Here is a 15,743-nt window from a genome sequence, read left to right on the forward strand (position 1 = left end):
ATAAAGGTAGATATTATGTGCTAAGTAAGCAGCAAGAGGGCACGCTTCAGTGTTCTGCACATTTAATTAGTGTTATGCAAGATGCACCCCACTTTTACACGTTTATACAACTGTCTAGTCCAAAATAAAAATATTGTCCCTACCCTTCCACATAAAAGTGTTCTGTAGTCTGTCTCAAGAGATCTAAGTATGGCATCGTTGTGCGTTCAAGAAGGTTCTGTATGGCTGCAAGACCCATAAATGTGCATACGTAGGCACGCGTGTGTGACGCAGGGCGTGTGGGCTGGAGATGTGACTGTGCTTAACGCACGCAGGATCGCCACAGCTGCGAAAACCAACAGTAGAGCTGTCAGCGAAAGCCAGAACCCCTACTCCCTCCACATCAAGCTTCTGAAAACCAAATGAAAGGAAAACAGTATCTAAGATAGAGATACACCAAGCAAAATAATGGGGAAATCTAGTAGGATATGAAAAGACAAAAAGTCAACAAAAAAAATACCAAATGCTTGAAAAAGACGAAGGGAGCAGTAAGGCTTCACCAAGAGTCAAAAGATACCGAGACGCACTTCTTCCTCTTCTTGCCAGCACTTGGGAGTACTGGGGATAACTGTGAGGCGTGGGCCCTTTGAGACCTTAGGATTGTTGCTCCTGGGGCACCTGGGGGTAAGAGACTCAGTGCCTTTTTGCTCTGAGACAGGGAAGAATTTGCAGGCCTTTTGACCACTGGTGCTCTCTGCTTTGTTCCTTCTCTCGGTCTTATCTTGAACCAGAAACAGCATCTGCCCAGGTATCCTGACATGCAGAGAATTAGGAGTGGGCCCAGAGGCAATGAAACAGAGAGAGGACTATTAAAATGTGCTTTAGTCTACAGGGAGAAGAGATCTTCTGGTTTCCTGCTAGGTTGCGCGGCCCATTTTGCCAGGGTAGGAAAGGGACCTGATTTAAGGCCAATACTCCACTGAAGAATAAAAGATTATACACATGCAGCTGGAAAACCCATTCGCATACAGAGATTATGAGTACAGCAGATGAGACACAGGAAGGACTCCAACTATAGTGAAAGAGAGGACGGAAAATGGGCCACACTGTCAGGTGCTGAATTCATCCAGGAAGGTCATGTGTGATGGGCATTAGTGCTGGAAAAGGGGAAACAGACAAATACTATGGATTTTGTAGACAAGGATTACTCACATTATTTGCTGTTGCATAATCATCCTTCGATATGGTATGAAGTCAAATGTATAAAACAACATTCTCACTTAGTTATGAAAACAGGTGTTTTTATTCTCCTTTCTTTTTCTCTACATTTTCTGAAGTTTCTTCAATGAGCATTTTTTTGTGTTTTGGTGCCATGGCATTAGTCCTCTCAATGGACCCAACTGGGGACAGGAGTTGGGTGACTGACAAAAGTGCTGGACAAAGTAGGAAGCCCCGAAGTATGACTATTATTGTAAACACTAACTTCAAAATGCACATTTGAATACACAATTATCTTCTGTCAACAGAAGATTTTGATATGGCCAAAGCCTTTTCCTTCAATATGGATTAGTTTGGAGTTCTAGGTCATCTTTCTTAGATTAACAATGCTACATGTATCTGTGAATTCTGATCCTTATTCCTTTAAAGAGTAATAAACTTCAAGACACTTGTGAAGCAACATGAGCTCAGGTTCATTCTGAGAGTTTTACTCAGCACTGCCCCGTAATCTAAGAGTTATCTGTTCACTGTCATTTCTTACATTTTTAAGAGACTGTTCTTTATCAAGTCTTTCCAAAGCATTCAACTTGATATTAATGGAGATAAGTCTCTTTTCCGTACTCGCATTTCTTCAGTTTACATAATACTGAAATAAACCATGGAGCCACAACAGGTGGAAAACTTATACCAATGGTTTGAGGACAAGTAAGTGGCCCTTAGTAAGCATCCACCTCACCAGGTAGAAGAAGCAAAAGAGCATTCTAGAAAGTATACACAAGCATACTGAGTGTGCTGTGCGTTATCAGTAGGGACGATTTGTGAAGGGAGTGAAGGGTGGCAGAAGAGCTGATCGTGTGAACGTGGCTTGATATATTTCTGCACTTTCCGAAACTGAAACCACCCTCCGCTGCTCGTTCCTTATGGGAACGGGCTGTCGAGAAATGAACAACCTGGTTTGAAAGACGCGGTGAGGAACAGGGAACATACAAGCCCCTCCTCTTTACCAGAGGAGCGTGGGGCAAGAGTGTGTGTGTGCAAGAGTGGATGTCAGGGGAAGCGGTGATCTGAGTGGTCAAAGAGCACAGGGGTGACTGTCACAGGCCCTGGCATCCCCAGAAATCCAGGCTCTACGTTACATGCAAGTGGCAGGAATGATTACATGAGGACACACCCGAAGCTTCATTCATAGTTACAACTGCGGTGCCCCTGGGTAGAAAGTTGAAACTGGCTGGAGAAAGAGTGGAGTCAGAGCTGTAAGTACAGGAGGAGGGAGGGGGAAGGGCAAGAATCAAACCGCTTTACCCATCACCTTCAGCTAGTTTTCACTACAAAACTGGCATCCCAGGGAGAGATGCAGAAGTGGTAAGAGCAATTCCGGCCCTTGAGAAATCTACAGCGCAGGCACAGAAACCACCGGAAGTACAAGTAAGGCCACGACCGGAAGTGCAGAACAAGGCCCGGAAGAGCAGCACAGACAGGAAGTGCCGCAAAACGGCAGATTCTTTGCACCTGAAGAGTCAAGGGCAGCTGGCTCCTCCTCTTTGTCTCCCCTGACCTGACTTCCTGCCCACCCACCTGACTTCCTGACCCACGTGAGCGCCTCTTCATCTCTCTGCGCCACGGAAGTGCTACCAGGTGCTTAGAACTCTCTTATTTATCTAGCTGCAGATTCATGGTTTAAATCTCTCTGAAAAGGAATGAAAGACTGTGAAGAAACGATGAGATGATAAACACGGGTCTGTTTTTACAGCGTGATTACGAGTAATTGCAAGCATATGCAAAGGTATAGAGTGCAACATAAGGACTCCTCACGTACCCATTACCAACCTCAACAGTTTTCAACACGAGCCCACTCTTTTCTGTTATGTGTCATTTTGAGGCAAAACCCACATGTCATTCTATATCATGCCTAACATTAAAAAAATAGCTTCCTAGAAGCGAGGACTCCTTCAAAAAACATACTCACAATATCGGTATCACATCTAAAAAATTAACATTTCTTCAATGTCAAACATCCAATTGTCTTATAAATGTCCTGAATGACTTTTAAAAATATGTCATAGTTTACACCAGAAACAAAAGTAAAGGCAACAATCTATTATATAAGCAATGGCATAAATGAGAAGCCAAATGACTTTTGTGACGCCCAAGGACCACCGCTAGTAAACCTGCCTGCAGTCCTTACTGGGTGCGAGCCCTGCTTCAGGAGCTCTATTAACTCCTTTAACCCTATGATAAAGATGACTTGCCAAAAGCACCATATTACAGGTGAAGAAACTGAGGCCCAAAGAAGTTAACATAACATGTTCTAGGTTGCCCAGCTAACCCAAAGACCACGGGCTGATGATTCAAAAAAATGCAATATATCCATACAAAGGAATGTTATTCGGTGGTGAGGAATGAAGTACTAACCCACAATGCAATGCAGATGACCCTTGAAGACACTGTGGTAAGTGAAAGAAGCCAGACACAGAAGGCCACGTATTGTGTGATTCCACTTACAGTAAAGTGTCCAGAATAGCAAATCTAGAGAAAGAAAGGAGACCTGCGGTTGCCTAGGGCTGGGTGGGGGGAAACCATGGCCAGTGGTCACAGAGTCTCTTTCCCTGGGAACGACAGTGTGACACTGATGGTGGTGATGAGGGCACGGCTGTGCACCTGTGCTAAAAACCACTCAGTTGTGTGTACCTTGTGACTTGCAGGGATATGAGAATTTGATCTCAGTAAGGCTGATTTAAAAAATTACCAAAAGGCTTAACATTTATCAAACCAAGGAATATTTATATGACCATCTTAAAGGCATATACTACATTTTATATGCATTATAAAAACAAATGTAAAACATAAAAGCTGACCTCAAATTGCTTATAGTTCAAAAGAAAAGGCATATAGGTAGGACATAATAATGCCCTTTTGCTTTCTGAATTTGTGCCTTTTTCTCTAAGGGCAGTCAACTACCTGAACCAGGCTTTCTGATTCATAAAAGCTACTGGGCTAGGGTCTGATGAACACACGCTAGGACAAGACTGATCCTACTCCCCTTTACCCTGGGGCCTGCAGAGGTCATAATCAACCACTGGGTTACCTTGTGAGGGAGCAACCTATAGGATTCTTAGGGAGCTGAGGCTAGGGCTAGTCACTTTAAAAAAAAAAATTGAGTCACCTTAAAAAAATTGAGGTAATTTGAGTAGATGTATCCTACCTAACCCAAGGCCGAACAGCTCAATGATCCTCGGGTGAGCTAAGGCCACCATGCCTGGGTCCCTTGCCCTGGGTTTAGCAATGCCCAGAGTAAACAAAGAGCACAAGTTTTCTTTACCAATAGCCGCTGAAGGTCTGGGTCTATTCCTCCACTGGGGAGGCTGCATCTACTAGGCCACCTCCCTTGGCCCTCTAAGTTCAAACAGCAAAGGTCTCTCTGCTTGAACTGGGCTTGAGAGATTCACCAAGAAGACAAGGCCCTCGTCTGCTTCCTACTGAACTTCCTACTGAGTTCAGAAAAAGTAGGAACAACTAAGATCTGTGATGAAAACCGGGATAGCTGTGGTCATGAAAACTTGTGTGTGTTCAGAGGAGAGAGGGGAGGGCCATAGTAGGAGAGCCAATCTTGGGAAAGGGTAGTTTGGGAATCTGAAGCTGCACAGAGTAACTAACACCAGGAAAAAAGTAAAAACCTGAAAAGGTCCAGGCACCTGGTAGGTCACTTATAATTAGGAAGGTTTTCTGGAGGTGACACTTACCTTAAATGAATAATGAGGAAACTGCTGTTCAAATTCGAAGTGCCTGGGTACCAGGGACATATGGTTGTGGGGCTCTGTTCTACCCTAAGGCTACTAGAACAGTGCCCATCCAGCCCGATGGCCAGTAAACTGGTGAAGCTCACTTACCACATAGATTCCCAGACCTGGGGTGCACACCAGAAAAATGCTGGAATTTTACAACCATGTGAATTTTAGCCAAACTTTAGAACGTGGATTTACATTTTCTGGAAGTTTCAGATAATGGGAGCAATCAAAACTTAGAATGTTCCTGAAGCTAACAACCAGTTAGTGCTCAAGACAAAACTAGACAATGAGGTAGAAACTCCCATGTCGAATGCTGCTAATTATGCATCTTTTCCTGAACTGCCTAGAAAGAACATCTATTTGGCACAAGTGGCTTGGGCCCAGAGAGACCTAATGAATCAGCAAAGAACTCGGCATCATAACCCTATGGCCAGGTTGCCTCGATTAAACCATAGTCCTGTCTGGACCACAATCACTAACACTGTAGAGGCCTCCTTACCTTTCACAACATCAGCCACATTGCAGGTGGGGTCAATACTTCCGATGTGTTTAGGATGAGCCGGGTTAGTGTCACCACCAAACAGAAGTGCTAAACAAACACAAAAGGGAAGCGAGGGATTAAAAACAAAGCAGGCAATGTAGTCTATCAGGTTTTGAAATGACTGTCTTATTTCTAAGAATCATTTTAGCATCCAGAGTGACTTAAAGCTAGAGAACACATACACTGAGGAGTGATCAGCTCTACTGGATGGCAAAGGAGGAAGGACATGTTTTTGTTTTTAATATTTTATTTATTTATTTCACAGACAGAGATCACAAGTAGGCAGAGAGAGAGGAGGAAGCAGGCTCCCCGCCGAGCAGAGAGCCCGATGCGGGGCTCGATCCCAGGACCCTGGGATCATGACCTGAGCCGAAGGCAGAGGCTTTAACCCACTGAGCCACCCAGGCGCCCCGGAAGGACATGTTCTAAGGTCTTCTGGTTGCAGTTAGCAGGTCAGAAAGCAATAACCAAGGCCAGGGGTCCAGCCCTTTTCTCTCTGACCCCATGTGACTTGGATGAAAAAGTTATTTTCATCCTCAGCCAAGTTTACTCACCTTCTCAGTACTACTCCAGACATGGATTCCAACATTCACCACTTATTTAGAAAATGCAGTCTGTACTGTTAGTGCAGGCTTGTGAAGTGAATTCGCCGTGAACATTTCAAATGCCTCCATCACGGGGAGTACTTTTCAATATAATATACACAAATAATATGTGTTCAAATATTTCTTTTTGTTCAAGTATCTTTAAAACTACATTCAAATACTTCCACGCTATACAAGATTTACAAAATATTACTTCTGAATAAAAGCCAAAAGGAGCCTCAAAGAAAAAAGTAATCTGAATCCAAATTTTTAGAGATGTACTTATTTTCAAATCAAACAAAAATTGGGGAGAGCTTAGATTCCACAAAAGGAGAATTTAAGTTAGGGGATAAAATAGGGAAGATCTGAGGGGCTCCTGGGTGGCTCAGTGGGTTAAAGCCTCTGCCTTCGGCTCAGGTCATGATCCCAGGGTCCTGGGATCGAGCCCCACATTGGGCTCTCTGCTCAGCAGGGAGCCTGCTTCTCCCTCTCTCTCTCTGCCTGCCTCTCTGCCTACTTGTGATCTCCAGCAAATAAATAAATAAATTCTTTAAAAAAAATAGGGAAGATCTGGGACGCCAGGGTGGCTCAGTTGGTTCGGTGTCTGCCTTTGCCTCAGGTCATGAGCCTAGGTCCTGGGATCGAGTCCCCTGGCGGGCTCCTTACTCCACAGGGAGCCTGCTTTTCCCTCTGCCTGCCACTTCTCATGCTTGTGTGCTCGCTCTCTCTCTCTCTTTCTGACAAATAAATAAATAAGATCTTTGAAAAACAATAGGGGATATTTTAAATTATGAAAAATGACAAATAAGGGCATTAGGCCAATACACACACTTCCAAATGATTAAGTGGAAGAAAAACAGAGGTGTACAAGCTTAATCAGTGATCTAAAAACATGTACATATATATGTAGACAGACACATTTAGGTCAAAAAAACCCTGTAGTTATGTAAGTAGTTTAATTGAATAGTAATTAGGTTCTTTTTTCATTTAAATTTCCTATAAACTGTCAGACACTTCTATTTTTAAGATATACATTTGGGACCAATCCACATGTAATCACTAACCCAAATAAATCAAGTTAGCAGAAATGCTCTGCCCATTTTTTGCTTCAGCAAAGGGGATGATTTAGGCTGTAGACGTGTAGGTGCTTTTTCTTAAGAATGATGATATCAGGCAAAGAGACAATACTGAAAATGAGCCAAAAAGTTTTTTGTGGCCAGAATTTTAGTTGTTTTTTCCTATCTGCTTATCATCCTGGTGAGTGGACTAAAACTCTCCATAGGAGACTACGGTTTGACAGTTTGCTTAATCTGATTTCTGTGATCACGGTGAAATTAAAGATCAATCGCCCGGATTGTCAAAATGCCAATTCAATATTCCCAGTATTGATGTTTTTAAAACCAAAAAGAAAAACACATAACCCCTGAATAAAGACTAGACCACATTCTCAGAGACACATCAAAGTACTATCACGCCCTCACCAGGAACGTAAAGGTAGAGGCTTAAAAGGCAGGCAGAGTTCCCGCCTCTAATGTGAACATCAACATTTCAAGGATTTCCATTAAGAATACTAATGAAGGGACGCCTGGGCGGCTCAGTTGGTTAAGCAGCTGCCTTCTGCTCAGGTCATGATCCCAGGGTCCTGGGATCGAGTCCCACATCGGGCTCCTTGCTCAGCAGGGAGCCTGCTTCTCCCTCTGTCTCTGCTGCCACTCTGTCTGTCTGTGCTCGCTGTCGCTCCCTCTCTCTCTCTCTGACAAATAAATAAAATCTTTTTTTAAAAAAAAGAATACTAATGAAGAGCTTTTTAATGGATAGGATTTACTTAGGAAAAATTAAACTAGAAATGAAATTTCTACAGACCAAACTTCGGATCAGTGAAGCAACAGGAAAACATCTGGAAGAAATCACTCTGGGTGCCCTTTCACAAGAGGACCAAAACCCCAACTTACTGTGCTGGTTAATAAGCATGCGGAAAGAGATGCGGTTGGTATAGAACCGATCCAGAAAATATTGGATGTTACTGCTAATGAATGGATCAAACCCAAATTTCTCTTTGTATTCAATCACTCCTTGTGCCATTGTAGGAACCACATCGTTGTGTCTGTTTCGCACTTTGATCAGAACTTGCAGAAAGCTGTGTGGGAAGGAAACAAAAAGTGGTCAGTCTTTTGATCTCACGCACTGATGCATAAACTTCCCAGCTCTGTCTCTGGACTATTTACGTGCTGGTATTGTTATTTTTTAAGGTTATTTATCTATTTATTTATTTTGACAGATCACAAGTAGGCAGAGAGGCAGGCAGAGAGAAAGAAAGGGAAGCAGGCTCCCCACTGAGCAGAGAGCCCTATGTGGGGCTTGATCCCAGGACCCTGAGATCATGACCTGAGCCTAAGGCAGAGGCTTTAACCCACTGAGCCACCCAGGCGCCCCTAAAATCAGCACTTTTTAATGGAAACAACTTGACCAAAAATCTGTCACAGAATTTTAAGACCCATTAAAACAAAAGCTTAATCAGAAAAAAAAGAAAAGAATTATGGTATATTACTATAAAGATACAGAGGAAAAAATATACTAAGAATGGCAACTAAGAACAGAGAGGTCGTCAATGGAACCAAATAAAAAGCCTGGAAGAAGGACCAGGGCAAGTTAAGTAAGCATAAAAATTTAGCACATTGATAAAAGTGGCATTCTGAGTCAGTAGGGAAACCACCAAATTAGTTGGGACAGGTGGCTACCAATTAAAGTCACATCCCAGTTTCAAGCCTTAAGCCAATAACTTAGTTAAAAGATTTAAATGTAAAAGAATGAAATCACAGAAAAAATAAAAGAAAATCAGGTAAATAATTATATAGTATAGTATGCCTGGGGGTAAGGAAGGCTGTTCTTAGCTTAATACTACAGGTAGAAGCCTGAAGAAACAAACAAAAGGACTATGCAGAATTTCGGCAACTCTATAGGGATACAGGTTATAAAGTCAAAAAACCAAAGTGGAACCTGGGAAAAAGACATTTGCCAGAGCTACTATCTTTTATAAAGGAAAAGATGAGCACCCTAACAGAAAATGAGGCAAAGGATTTGGCATGAATAGGAAATTTACCAGAGAGGCAATGCAAATACCAATAACTTATCCTTCAAAAACAGTAACAGAAAAGTAAAACAACGCAGTACCATTCTCCACTCATCACACTGGCAAAGAAAAACCAGTGTTCTCTAGAGTGTGGAAGCATGACTGATCCATTTCTAGGGGCAATTTAGCAACATGTATCAAAAGACCACAGAGTCTCATTCCACTCCCAGGAATTGATCCTAAGAAAATAACAAGACGGAGCTGTTCTTAAGAGCCCTGTTTAGAGTAGCAAGGAAAATACAAACCATTCTACAACTCAATGACAGGAGATCAAATCACATGACTTACCTGTAGATGGACCATTTGGAAACCATTAGTAATGGTATAGAGATCTATAATGTCCACAGTTATTTTTGTAAAACATATTGTGCACAAAAAAATATGGATGCCTAGGAAAAAGTATGGAATGGAAGGAAAATGTTAACAGTAGTTGTCCGCTGGTAATGGAAATTTGGAGTGACTTTCTTTTCACTTATCTGAACGGTCTTAATGTTTCTCGGTGATGACAATCTCCTGACACACACATAAAGATAGCAGAATTGAATAAATGAACTCCGAAACTGGAAGGTCATAATTATTGACGAGAAATTTGATAATGGACAACCTGTCCTCTACATAATGTTCTTTCTAATGTACTTATAAATCCACTATCACTAAAATGAAAGATTTCATTACAGTAGAGAAGCACCTCAACTTATCAGAAGCAAGACTTGCCTCAAGGGCTCAATTCTCAGAATGCTTCCCAGTCTTCTGGGGTCTTCTTAATTTTATCATCAAGAGAAACAAGCCTGTTCTCTAAGCTGCTTTCTCACTTAAATGATCTCCCTGCCCAGGACTCCTGTACAGCCTCTCCCGGACCTACTACTATGAGTAAGGCGATTAGCTCACCTTCCTTTCCTTCCTTCGCCAGGGGCAGTGGGCTTCTGAAACCCCAGCTATACTATACCAACTATCTGTGTGAACCTGGGCAAGTCACCAAAACTCACTGAGGGGGAGCAATTATCATTATGATCTCATATGCACTGGATCCAGCACTTGGCAGTTTCCAAAGTGGGCTCCCGTCCATAAACTGCATCTGACCAATAACCTGTTCCAGAAACTGAGACAGGATTCTGGGAAACATACGGTAGCAATTTAATATTATTTACTTCCACAAATCTATACCCTAAAATTTGAAGCTAGAGAAGTCAGTCCTAATTTCTAGGATGTCAGCAAAACAAACTGTTACTATCTAATGACTTTTGAGAAAACAAAGCTTCCGGATTGGAGTCCTTTAATTTCAATATGCTAAGTGAGAGCAGTGGCCTATAGCAAGGAGAACACTGCATCTGGGGCTCTACTGCAATGCCTCCCTTCCACAAGTCACAAATCCATTTCCAAAACACCTAGCAAAGACGACAGGTGTATACAACCTTCTATTTTAATTTACAACTAAGCTGGAGCGAGCTACTGGAGGCTCACACGGTCAGTTCTGGCAGGTGGTACACTGTGTGGAACGGTGCCCGAAGGAAACGGAACAAGGATTTACAGATCGCCTCTGCCACCAGCGAATGTTACACCTTTAGACAAGTCATTCCCCTTCTTTGACCTCAGTTTCCTTATCTGTGACTGGAAAGGGTTGGGTTGAATGCCTCGAGTTTTACGGTTGCTTTTGTAACACAGTGTTTCTTTGTTCTTTTTCTGGAATGTCTGTGTGTAAGGCGTTTGGGGTCACAATTACGTGGACCAGGCTTCTCTGCAGAAAGAAAACTCTTCAGCACAACAGGCCTGCCATAGGCAGTCCCTCGTGTGTATGAGAAATGGGAGGAGAGTAATGTGAAGGGGACACTTAATTTCTCTTGGGGTTAAAAAAAAAAAAGCACGCACACACGCATGCAAGAAAAGCACGCACACACACGCGCACACATACTCGGAGCTAGGGTGAGTGTTTTCCAGTTAAACGAAGATGGAAAAACAGCACCATTTTCCATCAGCATGAGAAGTTAGCAGTCTTCGTGCCGAACAGCAGCAGAGAACTCAGGCTGTTACATTAAAAGCACAGTCTTGTATGCTGCTCCAAAACAAAAGCATTACAGGTTTTCTGAGCTCAACTGTTACACTGCCTTGAAAAGTTTTAAAAAATTGAACAAAAAATCGTAAAGGACTAAGTAGATAAATCAGGTCTATCCAGAGGCCACTGCATTCTTAAAACAACCACTAGGTGGTACACTCACCGCAATATTTACGGTGAGTGGCCGGCACCAGTTCACCAGGAGGGAAAATATAAAGCCCTACATCATGAAACATAATTTGAAGGGTCATTATTCCTTTTGTGCTATGTTAAATTACCTCAAATTATTTAGAAATGTGATACTGAGTTGCTACCCATTAACAAACGTAATGCTTTCATCCAAATTACACTTCTTGGTTCTTAATGACATGAGTTCCATTTACCAACACATTTTTTAGCCCGGATGTTTCTACTGTCAGGTAAGTTTGGTACCATACTTACTTATCCAAGACCTGTGGATCTTCAGGGCTCTTATTCTCATATTCCAAAAGTTCCAGAAAGCTCTGCATATACCTAAAAAAGAGGAGTTACTCTGTTAATTGCCTACCCAGCTTCCATTCCTCCTTTCCTTCTTCCTAAGAGCAGCCTAAAACTTCACTCAGGTATTCACCTAACCTCCCCCCACCAACCCCCCACACTGTAGCCCAAGGGCTGCAGGGGAAGCAGACGCCATGCAAAGCTCCTGGGTGGCCTGACTTTTCTCCAGGTAATGGTATTTTTCTTGTCACTGACTACTAACCAGCCCAACAGTCGAGGCCTAGGCCTGGCATTGCATTGCACTGCATTCCCCTGAACAAAGAGAAAGGCTCAGGAATGGGCACACTGCCCCAATTCAAGCCAGTAAAATAAGAGGGAAGCCTTGGTGGAGGTCTTTGGAAGAGAAATTAACTTGCTCTGCTTCTTGCACAGTGGGCTACGTGGACTTTGTAAGCCCTGGAAATGTTGCAGCCATTCTCCCGCCGGGGGCAAACACAGCCTGAAAATAAAGCTGACACCATGGAAAGCAGGGTCTCCACAATCTCATGAATCTCTAAATCGAACCAACATGAAAAGTTCATCCTATGGCAAAACGAGCCAATGTATGGTTTCGTTGGATTCTCTGCTACTCACGAACATATTCTAGCCCGTACACCAAATCCATAATTGGATTAGCCAAGACAACCATATGAATTGTAAGGAACACGTGTGTGACACTAACGTACACGCTAAGAACTCAGAAACTAGAAATAAACATTCCTTCTCAAAGTTAAACTAATCTTATCAACACTGCAAAGGAGGGGAAGGAATGCCTCTCAGGTCCTCAGAAACCGCTTCTAGATTAAAAATAGCTACATATCAATCAGAGCCTGTATAGGAAATAATGCGTCCAAAATAACTCTCTGGAGAACACAGAAAAATGGGATCGAGAGAGGCACACTACTGACGCAGCTCCACGCAGACAGAACCTGCCGGGTCTGGAGGGGACTCAGAGATACCCGGTACTCAGGGGTGCGTCATCTCTGCTTTGGATCTGAACATGCCCGGAAAGAATTAGTCCTTAACAGAATTATTTCTAACAATTAATTATGACTAATCCTACTAGCCAGGCTTTGGAGGGAAGATGAGGGTACTCCAGTAACAAAAAAAGACTGTGAAGCATATAAATGCATAAGCAGGAATGATGTTTTAGTCGTCAGCCTCACCTGAACTTTGTAACGATGCGTGACAATAAAGTATGTTCATCTCTGGGAATACTGTTTAAAAGCCTCCGGGCAAATCAGGCTATGGATTGGGCACTGCTGAAATCATCAGGTCAGACCTCCCACAGAGGGCAAAGTCAACCAGAGGCAACAAGGCCCTCTATCCTGTCACATACCAGCAGAATGCCGGGAAGGTGACCCCTCCTTTCCAAAAGGGTAGTTCACTTAAAGACCTAAGTCATGAGTGAAGAGGAGCCAAGGATGCTGCCCAGCTTCCCAGCCTGAAAGTCAAGTGAACAAGGAGAACATACTCTAGCTGAGGTGGGCTTCCCGGCCTGTTATGAGTAAGAGTCACTTTTTAAGATTTTATTTATTTATTTGACAGAGAGAAATAACAAGTAGGCGGGGGGGGGGGAAGCAGGCTCCCCGCTGAGCAGAGAGCCCAACGCACGACTCGATCCCAGGACCCCAAGATCATGACCTGAGCCGAAGGCAGCGACTTAACCCACTGAGCCACCCAGGTGCCCCGTAAGAGTTGCTTTTAAGAGAAAAGGAAATGACAGCTAAGTACAATGTGTGATCCTAACTGGATTCCTACATTGGGGAGGCAGAGGTTGCTGGGGAAAAAAAAAAAAGAGCACTACTGGGGTGCCTGGGTGGCTCAGCAGGTTAAGCAACTGCCTTTGGCTCAGGTCATGATCCCAGGGTCCTGGGATCAAGCCCCACATCCAGCTCCCCACTCAGCAGGGAGTCGGCCTCTCCCTCTCCCCACCGCCCCACCTCGTGCTCTCTCTCAAATAAATAAATAAAATCTTCTAAAAAAAAAAAAAGAGCACTGGGGCACCTGGGTGGCTCAGTGGGTTAAAGCCTCTGCCTTCAGCTCAGGTCATGATCTCAGGGTCCTGGGACTGAGCCCCACATTGGGCTCTCTGCTCAGCGGGGAGCCTGCTTCCCCTTCTCTCTCTGCCTTCCTCTCTGCCTACTTGTGATCTGTCTGTCAAATAAATAAAATCTTTTAAAAAAAGATCACTATTAGTACAATAAATGAAATGAGAAAAAGTTCTCCCACATTAGAAAATATTACTGGCTAAATGTTAAATTTCCAAATTTGATAATCATACTGTGTTTTTCTTTTAAAAAAGAAAGATTTTATTTGTTTATTTGGCAGGCAGAGAGAGAGAGAGAGAGGGAAGCAGGCTCCCTGCTGAACAGAGAGCCCGATGCGGGACTCAATCCCAGGACCCTGAGATCACGACCTGAGCCGAAGGCAGCGGCTTAACCCACTGAGCCACCCAGGCGCCCCCATACTGTGTTTTTCTAAGAGCTGTTCTAAGGAGATACATACCAAAGTCGTTAGGGGTACAGGGGCATGTCCACCATTAACCCAAATGGTTTAGGAAAAAAAAATGTGTATCATGTATGTATGTGAGTACCACATGTTTGATATACCCTAAGCGTACACACAAACACACACACACAGAGAGAGAGAAAATATGAATGAGAACAGGACAAATGTTAGCTGACTGTTAACAGGTAGTGAATTTGAGTGAAGGCATATGGCAATTCTCGCTACTAGTCTCACACATCTGTTATATAGGAAATTATTTCAAAATTGAATTTAAAAAAAAAAAAAAGCAAGAAGTGACAGGCATTTGTTTAAGTAGGCTACGGATGAGAAATGTGCGACAAAAAAAGAGCTGACCCCATCACCTGAGTCTATGTTTTGCCAGCAAATTCATTTCGAAGCTTCAAAGTAACTTTTACGTAAGCAACAGACGTGGGACTGTCAGTCACTGCCACCAGGTCAGCTAGTCGACCTCCAATCCCCACCACAATGACCCCAATAGTGAGTATACACTTTCTGTTGGAAAATTTCTGATGTTGCTCTTGAAGCAATAAAGAACTCTCACGTAAACAAGCACTTGCTGCTCCTGCTGGAACAAAATATGCATGGGGGTGGACAGCAAGGGATGGTGACAGCGGAGTACCGAAGTCCCAACCCCTCCACCCGGGGCGGGGGGGGGCAGCCGCTCTCTGACCTCCCTCCCCTGGACCCCCGGGCCCCTAAGCCGGCCACAGGGAGGAGTTGCGGCTTATCTGGGACTGGGACGGGGCACCGGATCGCTCAGGCCAGCCCATCTGCTGTTTCTCAGACAATTCATGCTCCGCCCTAAGCACGGATTCAATTCCTATTACTGGGGAATAACTGTTCAACGTCCATTCCCTTTGGACAGCCCAGCGGCCATTAACCCTTTAAAAAGCCAACTAATTAAAGCTCCATTCTCCTTCAATCTGTCCACATCGTTCCCTTCCCCTAAAATGTTCTCCCTGGTCCTACCCACTCCATCCACGCAGCCAGGGGCAGCGCAAAGCCCAAAGCCGCGGGGGCCCTTTCTCGCCGCTCGGCTGCATGCCCACAGCACTTCCTCTCTGCACTGGCTCGGGAGTGCTGTTAGCATCTGGTCTCTCAAACTCCTCCAGCTTTCTCCGCCGTGACTTCTGCTTGCTTCTATGATACACAGGAGACAAGCAAGTGTCTCTCGAGTATACGCTCACCGACCTCACCCTACTTACCTAGGGGGTAGTCTGGTCACAAATTCGACTTCCTCAATTAAATAACAACGCTTGCAGCATCAGAGCTGTACGTGATCGAACTTTATGTCATTGTCTGTTGAGATTTTTTTTTTAAATTTTTCATTAAGGCAAATGAAGCACATTAGGCACTGGTATTTTTACAATCGGAGGTTCCCCTTTAAATGACATAATTTTCTCTAACA

General features: G+C 43.7%; 1 protein-coding gene across 1 annotated transcript in view; it reads right to left on the bottom strand.

The window, feature by feature from the left end:
* PDK3 (pyruvate dehydrogenase kinase 3) overlaps nucleotides 1-15,743 on the bottom strand; it is a 77,360-nt gene that overhangs the window by 38,010 nt on the left and 23,607 nt on the right. Inside the window, exons 3-5 of the mRNA XM_044235888.1 lie at nucleotides 11,729-11,800; nucleotides 8,060-8,244; nucleotides 5,482-5,571 (exon numbers count right to left, since the gene is read on the bottom strand). Of these exons, the coding sequence (XP_044091823.1) occupies nucleotides 5,482-5,571; nucleotides 8,060-8,244; nucleotides 11,729-11,800 (347 nt within the window). The remainder of the gene's footprint in view (nucleotides 1-5,481; nucleotides 5,572-8,059; nucleotides 8,245-11,728; nucleotides 11,801-15,743) is intronic.

Source organism: Neovison vison, chromosome X (genome assembly GCF_020171115.1).
Source record: "Neovison vison isolate M4711 chromosome X, ASM_NN_V1, whole genome shotgun sequence".
Lineage (NCBI taxonomy): Eukaryota > Metazoa > Chordata > Mammalia > Carnivora > Mustelidae > Neogale > Neogale vison.